This window comes from Echeneis naucrates, chromosome 18 (assembly GCF_900963305.1).
Source record: "Echeneis naucrates chromosome 18, fEcheNa1.1, whole genome shotgun sequence".
Lineage (NCBI taxonomy): Eukaryota > Metazoa > Chordata > Actinopteri > Carangiformes > Echeneidae > Echeneis > Echeneis naucrates.
In genome coordinates, this window is record NC_042528.1 from 1,634,392 (window position 1) to 1,657,202 (window position 22,811).

The 22,811-nt window shown below is 41.4% G+C and overlaps 1 protein-coding gene across 2 annotated transcripts; it reads left to right on the top strand.

The window, feature by feature from the left end:
- Positions 1 to 686: 686 nt before the first annotated feature.
- hdac8 (histone deacetylase 8) lies at positions 687 to 21,726 on the top strand. 2 transcript variants are annotated; one of them, XM_029526349.1, is made up of 11 exons: positions 687 to 890; positions 988 to 1,040; positions 1,267 to 1,397; positions 2,739 to 2,880; positions 3,126 to 3,238; positions 3,415 to 3,492; positions 3,579 to 3,687; positions 4,462 to 4,634; positions 5,637 to 5,731; positions 15,547 to 15,652; positions 20,321 to 21,726. In XM_029526349.1, the coding sequence occupies exons 1-11, from the start codon at positions 786 to 788 to the stop codon at positions 20,341 to 20,343; spliced, it is 1,128 nt and encodes a 375-aa protein (XP_029382209.1). In that variant the 5' UTR covers positions 687 to 785; the 3' UTR covers positions 20,344 to 21,726. The 2 variants fall into 2 exon arrangements, with proteins under 2 accessions (XP_029382209.1, XP_029382210.1); XM_029526350.1 differs by lacking the exons at positions 1,267 to 1,397; positions 2,739 to 2,880.
- The last annotated feature ends 1,085 nt before the right edge of the window (positions 21,727 to 22,811 follow it).

The following is a 22,811-nucleotide window of genomic DNA, read 5'->3' on the forward strand; positions in this document are numbered from 1 at the left end:
CAAAGTGGAGAGAAAGTTATCCAAGAAAGATCCGAGGGTGGACGCTGCCGTCGTCAAAGTTGTGAGGGACAACATCGGTTATCAGGCAGGCCTCATGACAGAACTGTTACATTGGGAGACGAAAAAGCCCGCCACCACCTTTTGTCTCAAGAAGCAGTTAAACCATACTAAAAAATAAATAAAATCTGTTTGGCATCCAAAATTAAAAGCCTTCTCCATCTTTTCTTCAAAACATCCATATTGACCATTTTTCCAAAGTATATGATAAAGGTAATTTTGGATTAAAATAAGTGTTCATCTGACTAAATGCCCGATGATAGTTTAAAAGAAATCATTTCGTATTTTACCACCAAGTTGGCCTTTTACAACTTACAGCAAAGAAAACTACAAAAAGTCCCAGAATTCTTTTCGGTCCACGCTCCGTACGTCCAAAACGTCCGTTAAGCGGAACGTTCGATTTAAACTAGCGTGACCTTTTGCTGCTATTTTGCGCCCTAACTTCCGCTGAAAAAAACAAAATATAATTTTAATGTTATCCTTTGTGGTTTATCAACTTAAATACTTTATTATTCCTCACTTCAGTTGAAGTCAGAGGCCAAAAATGAGAGTATAAACCGAGTTCCCCGGAGCTTTGGGGGCCGGAGGAAGGGGGATTGTTGACGGTGTAACACCAGAGTAGGAAACGGGACCGCCGCTCGCATTTGAGTCGCACCGCTGCGAAATTTATTGTATTTTCAGTTTCAGTCAAACAAATTGAAGTTTCGTTTTTTTCTCCACTTTCGTCGATGAGTCGAAACGAGGACAGCGATGGCGGAACACGGAGAGTCGCCTACGTTTACAGTTCGGATTATATCGAGACTTGCGACACTTTATCCAAAGTGCCAAACCGGGTGAGATGGATTGAATGGACGAAGCTAGTTACCTGTTTATAACTAACCCTCCGTTTGTTCAGTAACAGGTGGTGTCTGTCGTTTTTATCATCTCCAGGCCAGTATGGTCCACTCACTGATTGAAGCGTATGGGCTGCTTCAGCATATGAGGTGAGTTGTTTTATTGTTGTGGACATTTTTAAAGGTCTTGTTTGGTTCAACCCCTAAAGTATTGAATTTACAATTAGAAATGCTCACATTTCAGAAGCTGGAGCAAGCATTTGGCATGTTTTTGCTTGAAAAATGGCACTAACAAATAAACTGAAACTGGACTGTGGCGTTATTATTATTATTATTATTTGTTTCTTCGACGCAATAATGCCTTTGATTTATTTAGTGTTGTGAAGCCACATGTTGCCACCATCGAGGAAATGGCCAAGTTTCACACTGATTCCTACCTGGAGCATCTTCATAAAATCAGCCAGGACGGAGACAACGATGACCCCCAGTCGGTGGACTATGGCCTGGGTGAGCGGAGAATTAGAGCTGCATCACCCTCCCACCGTCCCGGTGATGTTGGGCCTTGTGTCAAACATTCATGTTCCTTTATGACTTAAAAATAAGACTTGTTGATCAGGGGTCTCTCTCACGTTCACTCAAAGCAGCCACACCCTTCCTTATGTATATGTTTATATTTATATATAAACCTTAATAACATTTAAATGGACTCCTTACATAAAAACTCACCAGGGTTTGAACCCAAGACCTTCTTGCTGTGAGGCACTAGTCACTGTGCTGCTATGCCGCCCCACTATAGAGACCAAATAAAGAAATCAATAAGAACAGTGAGATGCGAGAGAATTCACTGAAAGTCCAGTTGAGCCATATTCAGGTTTTCAGCTGTCATTTAAAAAATAAAACCTTCAAGCGACTCACTAGCTGAATGCTCTGAGCAGATGACCTGGTTTTCTTCCTGGTGGGGGTGGACTCTTTCCTGTACACAATCCATGTCATCAGACAATACAGTTTTGAAATGGGAAAAAACTTAAATGACTTGGAGAACAAGACTTTTTTGAGCAGATGTGCAGGTTTTATTGTTGGTGATTCCTTTTTTTCTTTAAAGACGTATTGTGCTGTTTGTTGGTGTTCAACAGGTTCGGATTAGATCATGTTTATGTAAAGGGAAACCAAGGGATGAAATTAGAGAGATGGGGACATGGAATTTGAACTTGTGCAGTGCTTGTTTGATGACAGCAGATGGCGGTATAATGCTGACTCAACTTCCTCTTATTTCTTTGACTCATTACCTACCTTTGCCTCCTCTTTCCCTCCTTTCATTTGCCCTTGGTCTTCTTTGTATCTTTGGCTCATCACTCATCCCATCCTCTTCCTCCTATTGTATTCTGCCATCCCTTTGTCTTGTTACAAATACTCCACCTTTTCCTGGATTAATGGCTCACTCTATCTCTCGGGTAGCTTCTCCTGAATTCACTTACACTCTATTGTTTTCAATTGATATTGTGCGCTCACCTTCCTCATCTCTGGCCTCCTCCCTTTTGCTCTTCTCTTCCTTTGCCTGCCATCAGTTTTCTTTAACCTCCCCTGGGTAGGAAGTGCTGACTGTGCAGAAAAAAAGCTTTCCATCAAAGACCAAATTGTGTCACAGAAAATCCAGAAGGAATTAACAGATTCTCCTCTGGAGTTTTCTTGATTATGTGATGGATGTTCCTGCTTGCGCATTACATTATTTAAGTGTTGGGAAATGTTGAAATAAAACTGTAAGCGTATTTTCTATGGAGTTAAAAAAGCAGCTCCTCCGGTAAATAAAAACATTCAAAAAACACAACTTCCTCCTTCCTCTGTCTCCAGGTTATGACTGCCCGGTGGTGGAGGGGATATTTGACTACGCTGCAGCAGTAGGAGGCGCCACACTGACCGCAGCCCAGTGTCTGCAGGATGGAAAGTGCGAAGTAGCTATCAACTGGGCGGGTGGTTGGCACCACGCTAAGAAGTAAGAGTCATTCACCCTGTTTGCCCTTGCTGTGTCCCACTGCATATACAAATAAACAGGTGTGGGTTGCTAGCCAGAATCATTTAAATCACAACAAATCAAAATCATTTTGGAGAAAGCTGTTGTGGTTTGTACCAGACATACCGGTATTTCTGTTGGACTAAAGAAGAAAAGACTTGCTAACGTTTGAACGGTTTCCTTTCATATTTATCTTGTTTGCTTTGTGCTCTCTGTCTCTCCTCCAGGGACGAGGCTTCAGGTTTCTGTTATGTGAACGACGCTGTGTTGGGAATCCTCAAACTGAGAGAGAAATATGAGCGAGTCCTCTACGTGGACGTCGACCTGCATCACGGAGATGGTAGAATCTCGTTTGATGAGAAATCTGCTTCTTTTTCATCACCAGGCTTAAATTGGGTTCGCTGAGTTTCTGAGATCTGGCAGATCCTCAGAGAGCTTGTAGTGAACTTGTATTACACATTATTTGTTTTCATTCATCATGACATGATGGTGTTCTCCTCCTCCTCCTCCCTGCAGGGGTGGAGGATGCCTTCAGTTTCACCTCCAAAGTCATGACCGTCTCTCTGCACAAGTTCTCCCCTGGCTTCTTTCCAGGTCGGTCCTCGCAAATGTTTGAGGTGCATCCAGTTTAATCTGTGTTGTGATAAGATACTGTGTACGATAAGTGTGTGCATGTTTAGGTACAGGCGACCTTTCTGATACTGGGATGGGTAAAGGTCGTTGGTACGCTGTGAACGTCCCGCTGGAGGACGGCATCAAGGATGACAGATACTACCAGATTTTTAGCAGGTACAGACACACAGTAAAATATCTAGAATTGCCTATGCAGCAGAGAGGCAACTTTTACTTTGTGTTTTCCTCCCTTTCCTTCAAGTCAGAGGTCATGGTCAGTTGCAAAGGACTCCTTCTTAAAGCTGGTAGAGTTTCAAGGTTTTGTTCAGGGTCACTCCAACAGGAAATTCCCTCCTCTTAAACTACATATTATCCACTTGTAGGATTTCCTCTTCAACTAAACTCGAAAATATAAACCTGATGCTGCTAAAAGTGCCAGAGTTTTGTTTGAAATTACCCAGAAACCCCCAAAATATAAACAGGAGTTTCACCAAATTTAAAAAATTTGTTGCACTTAAAACCAAAGTACACAAGTCAAGGCAGCCCCACTTTCCAAATAAAACAGGTCTCTTTAGATCTCTTTAAATTATAATTGTTATTGACAGAGACACAAGTCTCACCAAGGTTTTTACAAAATTCCGGGGAAATATGAGTCAAAACAGTCTGTGGTCTAAGTGGCCTCGAAGCTTCCGCTAAATTAAATGATGAAACTGATTATTGATTTACTGGTAAAGGACAGTCCAGTAAATTCCAGAGACAGACTGGATGCGTGTTCGATTTCTCTAAAATGTCAATCAATGTCTTTAATGTTAATAAACAGATAACTAGTGAGCTTGATTTTATTTTAAGTGGTGACTTTTGATTGGATGATATGGATGGATTACAGATCATAGACTGCTGATTGATCCATCGGACGTCAGCAGCTAACGTTGTTGCTGCCTCGTTTTGCAGTGTGATGCAGGAGGTGCGGGTGCAGTTCAACCCAGAGGCGGTGGTGATGCAGCTGGGCGCTGACACAATGGCAGGAGACCCCATGTGCTCCTTTAACATGACCCCGGTGGGGGTGGGCAAGTGTCTGCAGTATGTCCTGCAGTGGCAGCTACCTACACTGCTGCTGGGAGGAGGTACGTCACACGCGTGTTATTATTCTACCTGATACTGTGTTTGTGTATCTTTTTGTGTGTAAATAGGCAGATGTGTTTCCACATGTTCATCTTTATTGCATATGTGTGTGTTTGTGTGTTCCATGACCAAATGACAATACCCTACCAAGTCCTTTTTTTTTGTGTGTGTGTGTGTGTGTGTGTGTGCATTTGCTTTGAATTGCAGTTATTTACTCACTTGTGCACAATTACAGATACACATCAAGTGCACAATCTACACACACACACACAAGCACACACACTGCGCTCTGTTCCAGACCCCTCAGCTCTTGGCCAGATGATAGCTACTAATTATACGACACAATGAAGCCATTTTACTCAACTACAATCCCACCTCTCTTCCTTTCTCTCTCTCTGTCCTACATACTTTCTCTTCATTACATTCTCCTCTCTTTCTTGGTTCTTGTCGTTCTCTTGATATCGCTCAAGTCCATCCTCTTCCTCCTCAGCCCTTCCTCTCTCTCTAGTTGTCTTGTGTGTGAAGGAGAGCCAATAACTTTTCTTTCAGTTTCAACACTTTCTTTTTTGCCCCATGACTTTATCTTGACGTGCAGACTTCTAAATGACCACATTTACCGAAATGAAAGTTCTGATTTAAAGTTAACAAAATATTTTATGTTTTAGCTGAAATCAGCTTTAGACTTTTAGAAATCATCTTCTATCTACTGACCATCAGGGGGCGACTCAGCTCATTGTTATAAGAAGTCAGATTGTACGTCTATGGGAAAATGTTTTCTTAATGAGTCTATGGTCTCAGTCCCTAGTTACAAGTCTTTTTCACAACATGATATTCTTTTTTTTTTTTTTTTTTTTTTTTGATGATAATCCCGTTTAAAGGAAAATAGACCAGAAAGCAGGCAACGAATTACAATGTAGCTATTGAGGGATTGACCTGGATACATTTTACATTTGACCACGTAATCACAGACTTCATCCTCACCTTTTCCCCCACTCCGTCACCAGGAGGATATAACCTGGCTAATACGGCTCGCTGCTGGACTTATCTGACGGCGGCAGTGCTGGGAAAAACCCTCTCCTCGGAGATACCAGACCACGAGGTATAACAACACACGCACACACTGGCTCAATCTGTCACTGTGATGGCTATAGTCACACACACATTTATACATATTCCCATATGGACACAAATGCGCTCTTTCATTGCACTGTCTCACAAAAGAAGCCGAACACACATACACACACACAAAAACCCCAACACACCCCCTTGTGTTCACTGTCTGCTGAGTCACTCCTGCTAATCAAAGATGGCCGCCTGCCTCTCAATAAAGGGGTTTGTCTCCAGGTGAGTGTGTATGTGGGAAGAGAGGCGGCCCTTGATGAACACAGACTCCTCTCTGCATCTTACCTGGCAGCCAGGTGAAATTTTCACCATATACAGGTTTAATCACACATTAAAGAAAGCTACAATTTTAAATGCTCAATATTTTATTATTATAATATTGAGAATGAGACGAGAAGTTTACTTCCTCTTATTGTTTGATTCATGAACATGATTATGAAACCCAACATTAAACTTTTTTTTCTTTGTTTTTTGTTTTTTTGTTGAGCTAAATCTGGTTATTTAACATAATTTGGTCACAGTGTGGATACAAAGAGAACACCTATTAGATTTAATTTAGAAAGGGAATAAAAAGCCAGAGGAATTTATGTTTGTGAATGACGGGCCATGTGGCCATGTGACTGGTAAATCAAATCGACTCATCCTCTCTCTCCAAATAGAAATCAGTGGAGCCATCTGTCTTTCTTGCTCTTATATTCACACACACAAAGAGTCTCTTTCTCCAGCAACTGATTTTTGGACCTTGTCTTGGTCAAATGTAATGAATAGCTGTGTGTGTGTGTGTGTGTGTGTGTGTGTGTGTGTGTGTGTGTGTGTGTGTGTGTGTGTGTGTGTGTGTGTGTGTGTGTGTGTGTGTGTGTGTGTGTGTGTGTGTGTGTGTGTGTGTGTGTGTGTGTGTGTGTGTATGCGCGTGTTGAGACTGTGATGAAGGTGCCTCTTGTTTCTCCTCGTGAGCGTCCAGTGGCCCTAAATAGCCTTTGACCTCATTAAGGAGCACTCACTGAAAACAAAGCAACTATCAGTGCAGGCAGCTGCTACAGATGATGAAGACAGACACACACATACACACACAAAGATGGACAAAACAAACACTAATTTTTCCAAACTTAAATATTGAAGTTGTCATCTTCTTTCTCTTGTTTAGTAAGATGTTATCCATCCAGTTTGAAGGTAACTTGCTTCTGAAGTCTTGCAGTACACAGCTTTACCCAGATGTGTGTGTGTGTGTGTGTCTTTGTGGCTCGCTGTGCCCGTTGTGCTCGATAAGAGGGGCATTTATCCATGATGACCAAGCAAAGCTGAAGTTCCAGCGACATGGGGAACAAAACCTACCTTTGTACCCCTCTCTCTCTGAGTGTGTGATGAATGTGTGTATTCATGAGGTTTTGTCTACAGTACAGCACAAGGGTGGACACACACACATATACACAAAGTCAGATAATGCTCTAGCCTGTTTAATAGTCTTTTTTATACTTAAACTTTATGATAAAGAATTTTCAAAGTGGAAGACAAAACTTGCAATCAATCAGTGAGGGAGTTGTACAAATGAAGTGTGTCCAAAACGAACGAGGTCTGAGGAGAAGTACATTTTTGTTTGTTTTCACTGAGCTGCTCCATCTCATCTCTGTCCTCAACTGACAGATGCACGTCAAACTGAAAAAATAAATGATGCGTCACGTCTTTTCCAACGTCCAAAAACAAGCACTTCAAACACATGAAGTTTGTTTTATCAATTTGCTCAAGTTCGCTGATTTTAATCCAAACTATTTTGGCTTGTTTTAATTTTGTTAAAGAATACTTTGTTTAAAGAATTTATTCTTAATGATATAAACCATATTCCATCCAAGAATGCGTGTATGAATTTTGTGTCGTGTACTTGGCTGAATAGCTTAAAATAGTAGTCTTAAAAACACAATCATCAGTCAGAGTTGGACAGTCACATCAACAATAGTGCTGTAATATTCACTGATTTCCAGACAAAATATTACACTGCAGATAACCCACATAATGGCCCCGCTCCATCACATTATTATTCTGTAATATCTTAAAAACACAAGAAAAAGGGCCTTTTGTAGTTTGAATGAGGAATTTCACCGCCAGGTCTGGAGTGATTAACCCTCCACGTTGACTTGTATTGTGTGTCAGTGGTTAGCTGATACATTTTTGACCCCCCATTGTGTGATAGCAGTGGAGCCGATCTGCATGTGAATTGGACTGCGGCAGTATGAGGTCTGCTAAGAATAGCTGTGGAGGGCAAAGATTAGTTTGTGCCTCTGATTAGATGGACATGGAGATTGTCTTTCTAATCCACTTTGTTTCTGAAGAGATTGTTATCATTGTTATCACTTCACCAGGACCTTTTATTTGTGGCATGACATGCTGTTCTTCTTTCAAATTAACATGCAGGTGATGTTACAATACAAGAGGAGGATATCTTCATAGTATTGTTGATACTTTTATATGAATGACACCTAAATGACACTTAAAGATTAATATTGTGTATTTGTTGGTGTTCTTTTTGGATCCACTCCGTTACTTTGATGCAGTTCAGAAAAAAATTGTTCCAATTGAATTGTTTCTCAGATTACAGCCGTAAGTGGAAAAGTTATTAAAGTAACATGAACATTATTGTCAGCTGTTTTGTTAAGTTGGTGTTTTAAACATTAACATCAATGTTTGCAAAACTGCTAACAATAAATCATAATTATCAGTGTTGCGTTCTAAAAATTAGCTTGTTAACATGCTAACGGGTCAAAACTTGTAATTGTGGATTTTCCATTTTAAGCATAATATAAACCAGGACGGATGATGGACAGCCGTGCAACTGTGTTGTTGATATGAAATAGTAAAAGTGTTTGGTAAACACACGGATCTGTCCATCTGTCTGCTTTTAATAATTCAACCTGCACCAACCCAACACTCCCCACCCCTTTTTCCAAATGTGTTCTCGGTCATTTCCCAGCAGCCCAGTTCCTCCCAGCCTCGCTGTGGTTTGATAAAAACAAACCACAGATCTAAACTTCCTGCGGCCGCTCTGCTGCCTTAGTGGGAAAACACACATACTGAATACACATTGAACAGAATACTAATAAAAGTAAATAACAATAGCTCTAAAACACTCTTGTGAAAAAATGTGTTGTCTTGTTTATGAAAACATATCGAAGAGAACTTTCTCTTCTATATCCAGCAGCAGTGAGGTTTGGCCAGCTATTAAACAGAAATAGGAGAAACAAGCATCTGGCAAATATATTATTTTGCACAGGATAAACAAAATAAAAATAAACCAGAGGGGAGCAGTTAACAGATTTGTGATGCATCTGCAAACCCTCCAATCCTGTAACCACAGAACAATCAAATAAGAGATGCTCGAAGGGGTTTTTGTTTCTATTTAACATTTAAATTCTTACAGTATTTTCTTTTATAGATACCAGAGTGACACCAAATTGGGATGGAAAGAAAGGCCTGTGGCATGTCACTGACTCTGGACAACGCTGGCAGTGTAACATCCTTTAATTTCTAATTAAATTATTTATAACACCCCCCAAACAGCCAGTTAAGCAATCGTTTGACTTGCTATATAAATCAGGCAGTACCATCTCCTCCCAGGAAAGTGCTGCTGGGGAAATTTCAAACTGAGTTGGTGGATTTCTTCTTGTCTCTTATTAAGCAGAACAGAAGTAAATACAAATGTGTGTCTGTCTCAGAGTCACACAGGAAGGGAGGATGTCTCTGGTCCCAGATTGGCAGCAGGGAAGCGTCCCGCCTCTTTATTTCCTCTTTTCCTGTCTGCAGCCACTTCCTGTCCTGCCCCTCGCTGCCGTCAGGGATGTGTTTGCTCCCAGAGACACGGGCTCAATGGCCGGAAACATCCCCACAGCACCACGTACGTTTTGAGACCTGGGGAAATGTATCTATTTGCAAAATAGCAGAGAGAACCGCGTTATTGAGCAAGCTGATTCTAAGACTACAGTCTTGAGATTAGAGATTTTCATCCTCTACCATTAAAATTCTTCAGCGGTGGAATATTTGACCGAGGCTTGAGTCTTGGAAAGGGTTCGGCGACTACAGGGATGCAGCAACAATGAAGTGAAAGAGTTAGTTTCCTGTACTGTTTCCCCTCAGGGAGTCGTGTCTGTGTTGCAATTATCTTTCAATGTGTTTGGGTTTCAAGTTCATGGACAGACTTGATCCTCGAAGGTGGAATCATCATTCACTTTGTTATCTCCATTTCAATTTTCCTATTTGCCTATTAGGCAAGATGTTTTTATAAACCCTCTGGCCCTGTATTTTGGAGCACAAATGAAAAACCTAATTTTCTCGCTTAATCTTGGTTATATCTGAGGTCACTTCAAACACAGCAGAATGCACTTAAAGCTCCTAGTGAGCTTTGCTTTTGCCACATAACAATTACGGCTGTCCAGTCTTTTTAAGAGTTTCAGCCATCGTTGCATTTACAAGACAAGAAGTAATAACACGTCTCTTCAGAATCAGCCCGGATACGAGTGTGAACAGCTGGACTGGGCTGGTGCTAAATGGTTGGCATCGTTTACTCAGTTGAAAGAGTAAGAAGCAGAGAAAAGAAGGCTTTCTTTCCACTGCTAGTCAGCACAAAGAAAGACGTTTGTTGCTAAATGTTTATTTCACATTTCTTAATGGGCCTTTAGAGCTTCTTTAACACGATGAAGTTTGGATGTGTCAATGTAACTCCCATCACGTGAGGGTCCAACAGACACTTGAAGTTTGGAACCATTTAAGTGTTAGAGCTTCACGCAAAATGTTAAAAACTGGCCATCAAATATATTTTACAGGGAATTCAGTTGAATTTGGATGAACACAGTCAAGTTAAATGTAACACCAATAATAAAAAGGTTAGAGAGACGGGAAAAGTGATGTGTTGAATTAAATTCCCTGGGTTGGCTTCAGCTTTCCTAACATTTCAACATACAATACTATTTGAGGGGGTATCCTGCCTTAAAAGGAAAGCTGACAGATGAGATTAGGAACGATGAAAAGATGAAAAGGGAGGGAGGGAGAGTCCAAAAGCAGAAAGTGGTGTACGTGCATTATGTGACTGTGATTTTGGGCATCAGGCCGTTTCTCTTTCCTTGTCGAAAACATTTATTAGATAGCAGCTTGATAGCAGACGCAGTCCATTTGTTTTCCAAGACGTTTTCCCCTCCGCTGTGCAGCTCGGCATCCTTCGTAGCTGGAGATCCTGCCTGGTCACTGTAAAAACAAGCATGCACGCACGCACACACACACAGTGATGCATGTACATGAGCACACACTCGGGCTTTCTGACGAATGTGAATTTAGTCTTCAAATTAAAAATACACGTCCTTTTCTTAATTTTTAAATTACCACTACTATCATTTACTACACATTACTTTTACAGATATCCCCTTGCTATTAGATGGATAGATGCTGTTTTGATTAGATTACTAATTTAAAAATGATTTTATCAATTGATTGTGTAATCATTAATGTTCAGTTGAATAGGAAAGTGGTTACAGACTTTTCAAATCTTTAAAGCACACTATCAAACTAACTAATAATATAATAATATAGTCTTATTAATTAGTAGTGATGCCCTCAAGACTTTTAAAGCAGTCTAAGGACAGTATCTGCACTCAAACCTTTTAATTTTGTTGCTATTTTTAAAACATCAACACGTGTTGACTCACACGCAGCTCTTTCTGGGTCAAGGCCAGTGTTTCCCATAGAATAATGCTTGTACTGACAGTGAGTGATGAGCAGAGGGCCCGTGTTAAGGACCATGGTAAATAAGCCTCGGACCTTTCAATATTTATCTCCCCCGTCTGTCTCCGCCTTAGACGCTGGAGCCAGCCAGTGGGTATTTTCTGTCTCTTGACCTTGTCCAGGTGATGTACACTATCTGCGTCACTGCACCGTGGATTAAAATCTCTCATTTATCTGCTCTCACTCTACAGCTGTCTAGAGTTGGTAATAATGTAAAAAAAAAAAAAAGAAAAATGTTGGCGGTATTATAAAAGTATGAGTGCTTCTTTAAGGAGTGTCTGCACAACTCTCGTCCTCGTTTCCTCTCTCTCTTCTCCCCATGGTCGCCCCAAGCCAAACAAGCAGGCAGCAGGAGACAGTGTGTGTGATTTGTGTGTGTTGTGTTGCTGGACAGCAGGAGACGGAGCACTGGGTTCATGGGAATACGTTGTGGGTGTACATGTGTGCGTTTGCGTGTGTGAGGCAACTACTCTCATGTTGAGCTCAGTTGAGACCGGAGGTAAGACACAGAACTCATCAGAGCTAATTGGAAACATACAAGCTCACACATATTAGATCAAGGCCGTACCTTCGTATGCAAATACCCCAGAAATTCACACAAACGCACACACTTACCTCCTTCTACATGTACCTCAGGCAGGAGTCCTCCAATGTTGGGTATCTGCTGATGTGATTTCTGAGATGGCGATGTAAGTAAATATAAAACACTTTATTTCCATTTCCCAAAATAAGCTAAAAATGGATATGATATTCAGCTCCTCATGTCTTTTCCATGCAGACGACGTCCAGCTATATCTGTCCCTCCCACAAAATGACATCACAAGCTCATGGACTCGGGCTTTTTTGGCTCACCTGATTCAGTGTGCCACCCAGGTCTTGGTCCAGATTTCATTTATTTCCCGGCTGAAACACAGTCAGACCCTTATGGATGGTCCAGAGTGCAGTGGTGCAATTAGACATTGATCAGTCTTTCAGGTTTGTTCACACGTAGTGATATGGGTCATCACAAACTCCCTCTGACAGCTACTCACATTCTTTCATTTTAACCGGTTTAAAGAAGAAAGGCTGCGGGCTGAACGTTTCTACTCCACTCTGATAATTATTATTAGCTTCAGAGCTAATAAGGCTCCTACGAATTGACTTTTTACAACACACAATAGGATAAATTGCCTCTCTCTCTGACTCACACACTCGTACGAACAGAACTATTAAACAAAGACAATAAAGTCTTTGTCTCCCGAGTAAACAAAAGTGCACTCCTGCTGCTCATTGGCTCGGCTCAGTTGTGTTTGTGTACATCTGTACAGGCCTGTGAGTGTGTTGCCGACGCACCTTCTGATGTCTTTTCTCATGAGACCACTAAATCTAATCCACTAAAGATATCTCTGTCATAAAAATGGCCGTAGCATCAGTGCGGAAATTAATACAGCTTGTTGACTGAAGCGATTTGCCAACCTGAAGGAGGAGGGAATTCTGATGTGGTGTGCTGTCAGTGCTCAGAGCCAGATGAGAAGATCAATATCCATTCACATGGTGAAACATGGTGTAATTGTTGACACATCAGTAAGCCAGTGTTTTTCCTCCGTTCCTTTCATTTAGCTTTTGGATTGGTGCTTGAAATTTGAGGACTAAATTGTCAACTGAAGAAACAACCAAGTGATAAATCAATAAACGAAATACAAATTTTTGTTCCCGGTGCAGTAAATCACAGATTCGCTCCGTGGCTTTGAAATTTCAGAAAACAAGTTGCGGCCTCAGACTTGATGGTCATTACCCATCGTGGATCAAAGCTCAGAAACAGCCGCTTTTTTGAACGCTGGACAAAAATGCTTTGTCCAACTACTCATTTCAAGATTAAGAAACATTTTTCATGCTCGGATTTTAAGGTTGTTGCTTCGAAACCAACAAATGCTCAGCATCACATTTAAAAGGAGAACTTTTTAGGAAAAATAAAACAAAAATAAACGTATATCTCTGTGGTATGCACGGAGGAGCGCGGGGCTTTAGCTTCAGGCCTCAGTCACCTTGGCTTGCTGTGTGCGTTCTGCTGAGTCTTCCTGAGTCCAAGGCTTTCACAACAGTGGCTGCAAATGGACTGACGCACTTGTGGTCAGACCTGGCCTCCGAGTTTGTTTTGCTCTCATGGCACTGAGTCACGGCCCTACAAATTCCCTGGAAATGCATTTTTCAACCGACCTGCTCTGTTTTTAACTTCTGGTTGAACCCACTCTCTGGTTTCCCACCTGTTTTTCTTTTCTTTTTTTATGTTTTCATGGAAGCGGTCCGACTGCATGAAATGCCAGGAGCCTTTGGAATTTGCTGAAATGATCTCAGAGGCCCCCCCCCTCACCTTTTTTTTTTTGGTTGGTGAAACACTGTCTATCTTGGTGGACGTTTGACTGATTTGTGGTTCCTCTCCTGAGTTCTGCGTTACGTTTTCTTTCTGTGCATGAACCAGGCGAGACGGTTTCATACATTTGTTATTGTTGATTCGACTCCTAGACAACACACCAGGTTCAGAAAATATAAAGAACATGTGTCCATCTGCAAGCTTTTATTTGATTTGATTTGATTTGACTTTTTTATGTGTGTTCTGGCTCTTGGCTCACAAATCTAGTCTGTCCACCACTTCAGCCAATCAAGGCCAAAATATTTCAGAAGATATTGGATGGACTATGATATTTTGTAAGGATGTTAATGTTCCCCAGGGGATAGATCCTAATGGGCTTGTCATCTCCTGCTCTTTCATTTTGAGTCCCATATTTGTGATTTTGATTCAAATGCCTGAAGAACTACTGGAGGGATTTACCTTTACATTTGGTGCAGACATTCATGTTTCCCTGAGGATGAACTGCAGTTATATTCATGATCCCTTAAAGGTTTTTGGCTTTTGGATCACAGTTGTGTAACTTTGTGTACCTCTTCTGTCCAACAACGAGTTTCTTGGGAAATATTGAATGAGCGTGAAATTTTGCACAGATGCTCATGTTTCCCAGAGGATGAATTGTCATTTGTCTAAAGCTGTCGTGAGTACAAAATTTTTGCTTTTGAGTGAAAGTTCTTAATAAATATTGGATGGGCAACATTTAAATTTGGTTTGGATATCAGTATTCATGTTCCCCTCAGGATAAACTGGACGACTTTTTCGATCCCTCAACTTTTTTGGCTGTTGGATCCCAATTTTGGCCGGTCCACCACTTCAACTAATCCAGACCAAAATAATTCAGAGACTATGGGATACACTATCATGACTTTTTTTGTACAAATGTTCCTCAGAGGATGAATACTCACGAGTTTGGTCATCTCCTGTTCTTCCCTCGAGCACCATCATGAGTCTCATTTTTTTGTGGTTTTGAGTGAAAAACCTTTACAGTTAGTGGGCAGATTACCATAAAAATTGGAGACATTTGTTTTTCCCTTGAGGATGAACTGTAACGATTTTAATGATCCCTTAACTTTTCATCTGCTCAGGATTATAATTTATCCGATACTTGGCTTCATAATGACATTCACAGAGCCTCACCTGTGCTAACAGGCTAAAGTAGCACGATTTTAAAATGCTAATATCAGCGTTTAGCTCCCAGACCAACTGACATGGCTGGATCAGGGTTCATTTATTCAATTAATCCATAAATGCAACGGGAGAATAGATAGGAGTGAAAATGTTGGAGGGAGAAAAAAGCCATGGCTCAATATTTCAAAGGTTGTCTTTGATGTTTTCCACCGTTATGGATTTATATCCTTTTTTCAGAGAACTGATCCCTGAAATCCTGTGTAAATATTCATCACTAGTCAGTTTCACAGTCCAGTTCTTTAAAGTCCAAACGGAGCCTGAAATTTTCCAGGAAGGCAGCTGCATTCCTTAAAAAAGAGAGAGAAAGAAAATGTACTTTGGCTCGGCCACAGCGACCGCACGCAGATGTGACAGATTAAATTCGACTGTGACAAAGAAGAAAGGAGACGTCATTTTGAAATCAGTAAATCTTGACCCGTTGTGACGATTGTTATGACGTCTTTTCTGTGTCTGTTTAGTTTTTCACAGAATACGGACCCGACTACACGCTGGAGATCAGCCCGAGCTGTCGACCTGACCGCAACGGCACCAAACACCTGGACCAGGTCATCAGCACCATCAAAGGTGTGTGTCAGTTTGTGTGGTGGGTAAGCAGGTGTGTGTGTCTGTGTGTGAGCCCTTCTGTCTCTGCTTGGCTCTTTTCATGTGTGGTTTCATGTTCTGATGTTGTTCCTATACGTCTCAGTGTGGGATGAAAGTATGACTTGTTCTTTATTTTCTCCTCCCGGTGACTCCTAACATCCCTTTTTTGTGTGTGTGAATACACGATCAACCTCGCTCTTTTTACCCACAACCCCCTTGCTGTCACACATGCGGTATTTTTATTTTTCTGCATCTTCCCCTCTCTATATCGTCCTTTATGTTGGTGTACTCGTCCGCCAGCGTGAGTCTGAGTGCGTTGTGGTTTCACCTAAAGCTGTGGGCCTTTGGTCTGAGCGCCGACAGCCCGCAGCACCCGGGGGAGCTCCTCCGTCAGGGTGAAGCTCAGGTGAAGAGTTGAGCGGCGGGAGAGTTATTGGATGCTAAGTCAGGAACCTGCCACAACAGAAAGACGAGTTCATTTTCCGGACAGTTTTTGAGAGAAGAAGAAGAAATCGAGATTCGGGGTCTTGTGTAAACATGGAGTGAAAGTGCTAACCACAGTGCTTCCCTTCTTCTGTTAGGGGAACGTTGTATTTGACATCACAGTTGTGTGGGAGTGTGTTACAGTTTGATTGAAAGGTGCTGAAAACACGGTTGACTCGAGAAACTCCAAAGGGAATAAAATGAGGCCCAAAAACATGTTTTATGTTGAAAAGTGTGAGATAAACTACAATTATTTAACACACATCTAACACATCTAAGCAGCACCAAACAGCACGAGACGGATTTGGTTTCCGCTCGACCACGAAAGTCAAAACGGGCTTTGTCTTAAAAAAACATCAACATAAATGTTGTTTTTAGCTGAATTTCAAGCTTTGTTTTCGTTTTCATTCAGGATATTTAGACTTTACTTTTCAGGTGTCTGCTCAGATTCCTTGAGCGCTAACGACACCGATGATGTCACCTTTTAAAACATGTCCTCTCTCTAATGAGTGACTCGGGACTGCTGGCTTCATAATTACAGCTCAGATGGTGGGAAACTGCAGTTTGTATGAACGTAAACTGTAAATAAAGATGGATGAAGCTTCAAGGACATCAACTGCGCCGTCGCCGTCCAAGTTTCTCTAAAACAGCCAAACAGGAGGAAGCTACGTTAGCATGATGTTTTTGTTGTTTTTTTTTTTTTTGTCTAGAGGAAAATAGACCATAAAGGAGACATCCTCACTCCTCCTCTGATCCACCTTCTCCTCCAAATACAGTTTCATCTGGTTTTAAAACAAACCAAGATGGCGAAGGTCGAATCAGAAACTCAAAGCTCACAAACCGAAGGGCGACGCCACTTAGTGCGAATGAAAACTAGATTCTGAACTTTCGTCCACATCAGAGTGAACGTGTTGTCAATCAGCTGCAGGTCCCATCAGGGAGTTTGTTTTGCTGGTTTCTAGTCATACGTCTTTGATTAAAGGGGGAGGAACGGACGGATGGATAGACGGATGGAGGGAATCAAAGAAATGAGACGCAGGCAACTGAGCGTCTCCTGTCGTTTATCAGCTCTTTTTCTTTTTCTTGAAGTTTCAGTCCTTTTTCTCTCTCTCTCTCTCTCTTTTGTACTTCTCCTTTCAGTCCATCTGTCTCGTCAAATCACAAACTGCTTCACACAAAATTAGTCTTGTCACAAAGAGCTTGACCTCACAAGCAGCGCAACACCCAAAACCTCGACAGAGACCGAGCGAATTACGGCATTAAATCGGACTAAGTGTGCGTGTCTTTGTGTCTCTGTCTCTGATTAAGGAAAGATTTACATGTCTGCTAACTTAACGAACACAAAATAAGGACGTGCGCACACTCGCACACCTCCAGGCAAACATATCCACATGACCTCATTGGGGTGGGTAAGTATTTTTCTGGTTTTGGAAGTGCTGCGCGCTTATAAACATTGGTTTCCCCGAGAAACTGGGCAGTGTGAGTTTGTACGTTTGTGTGTCTGTGTGTGTGTTATAGCATGTTTTTGTGTGTGTGCCCACATCTGCGCTGTCTGCTGGCAGAAACGGACTGTAAAGATTTCAATCTTAAAGTGGTAATCCCCAAAAATCTTTTTTTTTTTTTTTTTTTTCCACAGTACAATTCAGCATGTGTTATGTCTCTGAGCCATATGTTTAACCAACAGCACACATCGATCACAGACAATGTGAGCTGTCAGTGCGTTATTATACGAGAAAATATCATTTTAATATCAGATGGAAATGTGGCGCGGCGGGCCGACAGTGGCTGTAAAAATACTGAGGCGATTTTTCTCTTTTGGGTCTTTAACTTGTTGAAGTTTCACCACCCTCTGTGGTCAAAAACAAAAAAATCAACACGATGACCTGGATTAGCTCCAAGCCAAACTTAAGTTCTGCTGTTGGAGTGGATTGAAGTCTATGTGAAAATGGCCCTACTCCTCTTTTGGTTTATTACCTCAGTATAATTTTCTTATGAGTTTATGGTCTCTCATTTCAAATCCTCAATACGACATGGCGTTAATTTTTTATGTGATGTTCCCATTCAGAGGAAAATAGACCATGAAGTGCTGCGGCTGTCGGGTGGATTGTTCTTTAAATTTGGTGAAGAGAGCCACCACACATTAAAAAATCCACCACGCCAGATCATAGAGGAGGTAATTAGTGTCCAACACAAACATAAAAACAATGACACAACACAGAATTAAAAATGTTTTGAGCGGATTACTCAGGCTTTCCTGTGTTTTCTGTCTCAATCATTAAAACTCGGGCTTGTTAAGTGTCCGTATTAATTAAAATGGGACTTTTATAGTGCGATTGTCGGAGGCGGCGGCAGCTGTTTGTGTACTCACAGATCTGTGTTTATGAGACGACAGTAGGATGATTTCCCCAGAGGCTCCTTGTGTGCGTCTGTCTCTGTGTGCGTGTAAATTGTCAGCCTTTCTGTGCGACTGTATCTTATATTATCTTTGCGTGTCAGCAGGGAAATATTGAGTTTTTACATCCTGCTCTCCTGCTCGTTAATTCGTCTCCATGCTGACAAGATGCTTTTCATATCTCACATACACACATTTTTATAACACAAAACTGAGAAGAGCTACATACACAAATGATAGACCAGCAAAAGACACACACACAGTACAGTAATCCCAGATGCTGTGATAGATTAGCGTTTGCAGGTAGTAAATATCAGAGGCCCCCGTGGTCGCTCGTCACTTTGTGAGACTTTACCTTTTACATCTGGAAAGGAGAGAGAGCAGGAGGATGGAGGGACCCGGTGAAAGAAAGAAAAAGAAGGCGACAATTCTTAGATGAATAGTTTAACATCAATAGTAATAAATATTCACGGCAAAGAAAGAGAGGTGGAAAAATCACGAGATGAATATTGAGTCTTACAGATGGAGATGAGATTAATTTAATTCTGCGTAACATCACAAGTTACTCCTGGATACGAAATAACTGTGATTAAAGTCACCTTTAATCATCATTGTATGATCGAGCTAGAAATATCCTGTGAGCAGTTTTTCTGTCGGCGCTGAGGCTCTTTCTCCTTTTTAATGTGTTTCCTGTTTTTAGCTGACATCATGATTTTTCAGACTTTTCCTCTTGTCGCAGTAGAATTTTTATTTTTCTGCAAAGCCAGCAGCAGAGAGAGACTCCGCTTCTGTCCTTAGTTTCTATGTGCGCCTTTATTCCATCAGTGTTTGAGCAGTGTCTCACACAAACTCTGTGGTTGTCAATATTTGCTGACTTATTTTGTAGCTGACAATTTTTAACTATGAATGAAAAACAAATTCTCAGTTAACTCTTGTTTTACTCAATAAATGTAAATTTTAGGCCATAAAGTGTCTGTAAAGTGAAGCCAGCAAGTATCTAAAACCAGCATTCAATCTATTATCTATTAGGAAGGTACACCATGAATAGAGTAGAATTAGGGGGTGTGGCTACTGTGAGATCGACAGACTGAATCATCCAATCAGGATAGAGCACAGAGCATCGTGAAAAAACATGGAAGTTTTGATTCCAGGTTGTTGTTTTTTGTTGTTGTTGTTGTTGTTGTTGACTGCTTCTCGATAAAGTTGCTGCCACTACGACAGCTCCACAATGGCCGACCTACAGGACATCCTCCCTCTCTGCGTTAGTGGAGGCATAATTTGTCAGGACAACTATTCATCCAGGGTGTGTGTGTGTGTGTGTGTGTTTGACGTGTGTTCTTCACAATCTGGGCATTTAACATAACACAACAGAAAAAACAAAGCCTCATTGTTTCATGTATAACATTTGAAGGAAACCGATGACCAGACTTTATAATGCAGCTATTGTGTCAACTTGCTTGTGTGTGTGTGTGTGTCTGTGTGTGTGTGTGTGTGTGTTTTGGACATGGAAACACAATCTGTGTCCTCATGCAAATGAACTTGTAGTGTTCTTAACACGGTCATTTCCATATCGATTCCTCATTTGCACGTCTGTATTTCCTCGGGAGTGACACAGTTTACCTCAGCCAGATGTTATTTTGCATTGACTCAAGTGTGTGTGTGTTTGTGTGTGTTTGTGTTTTATTGGATGTGTATGTGTTAGCCCCCCTCCCCACCTCTCTAACACAACCTTACCCAACCAACCGCTCTCATTTCTCTCTTTCTCTTGTTTACAGGGAATTTAAAGAATGTGATTTAGGAGCCGGCAGCCTCAACCTCCTCCACACACACACACACACACACACACACACACACACACACACACACACACACACCATGTTTCCAATCCAGGTCGATGCTTGTCGGCTTTAATGAAGACAATATGGAGCGGACCCCTCCGGCCCTGAGGCACAGAGCGAACAAGGGAGGGATGAAGGCAGGAAAAAGAGAGCGAGGGAAGGTTTTGGAAAACATTAGCTGAGTGTTTTCAGGGGAAAACAGTTTAATAAAAAAAAAAGGGGGGGTTATAATGTTCACTGTTTTTAATACTTTGTTGTTTTTAAAAAGTTGTGTGTGCTTGTGTAAATGGGGGGTTTAGGATGTGTTCAGTGTGGTTATGTAAAACTGAGCTACAGTGGGTGCACCCAGAGTTTTCAGTATCCAGGGATGCGCTTGTGAGCGTCCCACCAGTTGCACATTTTAAACTAAATGGAGAAAGCAGATTTTTCAGGTGTGCGGTTTCACGTTCGCCCCGGTGCTGCTGTGATTGTCACCCCCCGGGGACAGATGAGCGCTAGAACAGACATAAAACAAAACAGTCCCGTTTCCTCAAAGGTCCTGTTATCCCTGTAAAAACAACACACACAAAAAAAAAGCCAGAGTTTCTGATCAGTGCTGGAAAGTCCGTCTCGGTTTAAACTTGGAAAGTTTACAAACAAACGGACTGGTAGGTCTGAAAAAAACGGCGGTTGGTTCGCTCAGCCACGTCGTTTTGACCTCTGGGTCAAATCTGCAAATCAAACATCTGGACGGAGTTTGGAATTTTAAATGGAAGATATGTGGGGAAAATTAAAGAGTCTCTTTTTTGTTGTTGTTGTTGTTGTTGTTTTGTTTTTCTTTCCACAGACAGATGGACAGTAACGGAGATTACATGAAGTTTAATGAGTTTAGATGGAAACAGCAGCTGTGAGCCAGTTCGGCGCATCTGGAGATGTCAGTAAAAAACAATTCATCTCAGGTCGGTGAGCAAATATGGCGGCTGCAGCGTTTAAAATAAAAGTATTCACCGATCACACAAACTGCTGCTCAGTAGTTGGAAACGACTAAATGTGAAGTGGCAATCTGTTTTACTGGCCGTTAAGATTCCTGAACAGGTATAAAAATAGATGCAAAGTGCATCTGGTTATTTCCATGTTTGGAAAAGTTTGGAAAACACAGAAAAACCTCAACTGCCCCCCTCTGGTGTTTGTGATGTGGCAGAGTCGCGTTGAGCAGCTTCAGACTGAACAGTGACCAAAATCTGTAAATCCTTTTAATGAGATGAGGAGCGTTTAGGATTTGCCAACAAATATATAAAAAAAAAAAAAAAACCCATTCATAAAAGTCAGGAAGAAAAATGGACTGGATGATTATGAAGTCGTTGGGATTGGACGGATTCGTGAAAAAGGCGACTTTCAGTAGTGTGACAAGATAAATAAAGACTCAACATCCACCAATTAGCTCTTTTTTAGGAGCTTTCAGCTCCCAGTTGTGGTTTTCATCAACTTCCAATTCCATCAGCTGCATCAGAAAAAGTTAGTAAGTCAACTGAACTAAACCTCAACCTGCTCTAACTACTGTAAATGTTTCTTTTCAGGTATTAAAGTGCATTATTGGCCTTTTTTAAGATCCACATATCAACACTTCTTTTCTTTTTTGGTGTTTTTTCAAAAGTAAAAGCGTTCCTGCCATATCCTCCATCTTTATCTCCTGCTGAACACATCAGTTTTTAATTCAAAATAAATATTTGTAACATTTCTGTATATTTCACTCCAGCTGTGAGGGAATATTTTACGATGACATATCTATGATGCTGTTTGAACATTGAGAAGAAAGTCATGTACATTTATTTTTTCTTTTCATGTAAATGCATGTGTTTTTTTATGTACATACCGACGGGGTGTTTGGTGAAATAAAAGAGGAGAGAGCACGTTGTTGTCATGTGTCTGCGCCGCGTTTTTAAGCCGTGATTTACGCAGTGTGGGCCGCTTAACGGCGGCTTTAATGGAGAGCGTTTGAAAGAGGAACCACAAATGTCGGCCGGTTTCCTTTAGAACTGATGTTCCTCAAATTAATGGCCTGGAAATTCACACCAAATGTAGGAGTCACCATCGGAGCTGGCATGTGCTGAACAGAAGTGGGCCGTGTGTGTGTGTGTGTGTGTGTGTGTGAGGATTCCCTGTGATCTTTATGAACACTGCTGCGGTCACCTCGGCGGTTTCAGCCCAACGTAGCCGAAGCAAATGAAACTCATTACACCGTTTACGAGTTCGGAAAAGTAGAGACGATTGAAATTCTAGCTTGTTAACTTGGGGAAGAGGCGGAGGGGGTTGTAAACATGAGCAACGTGAGAGACTTGTGTGTGTTTATGTAGTTTTCTTTCGCTCTGAAAAGTCAAATTAGAAAAGCCCGGGGGCCCCTGGAGGATTCAAGGCACCGCTAGAATTCGTGGATTGCGTTTTCACAAAA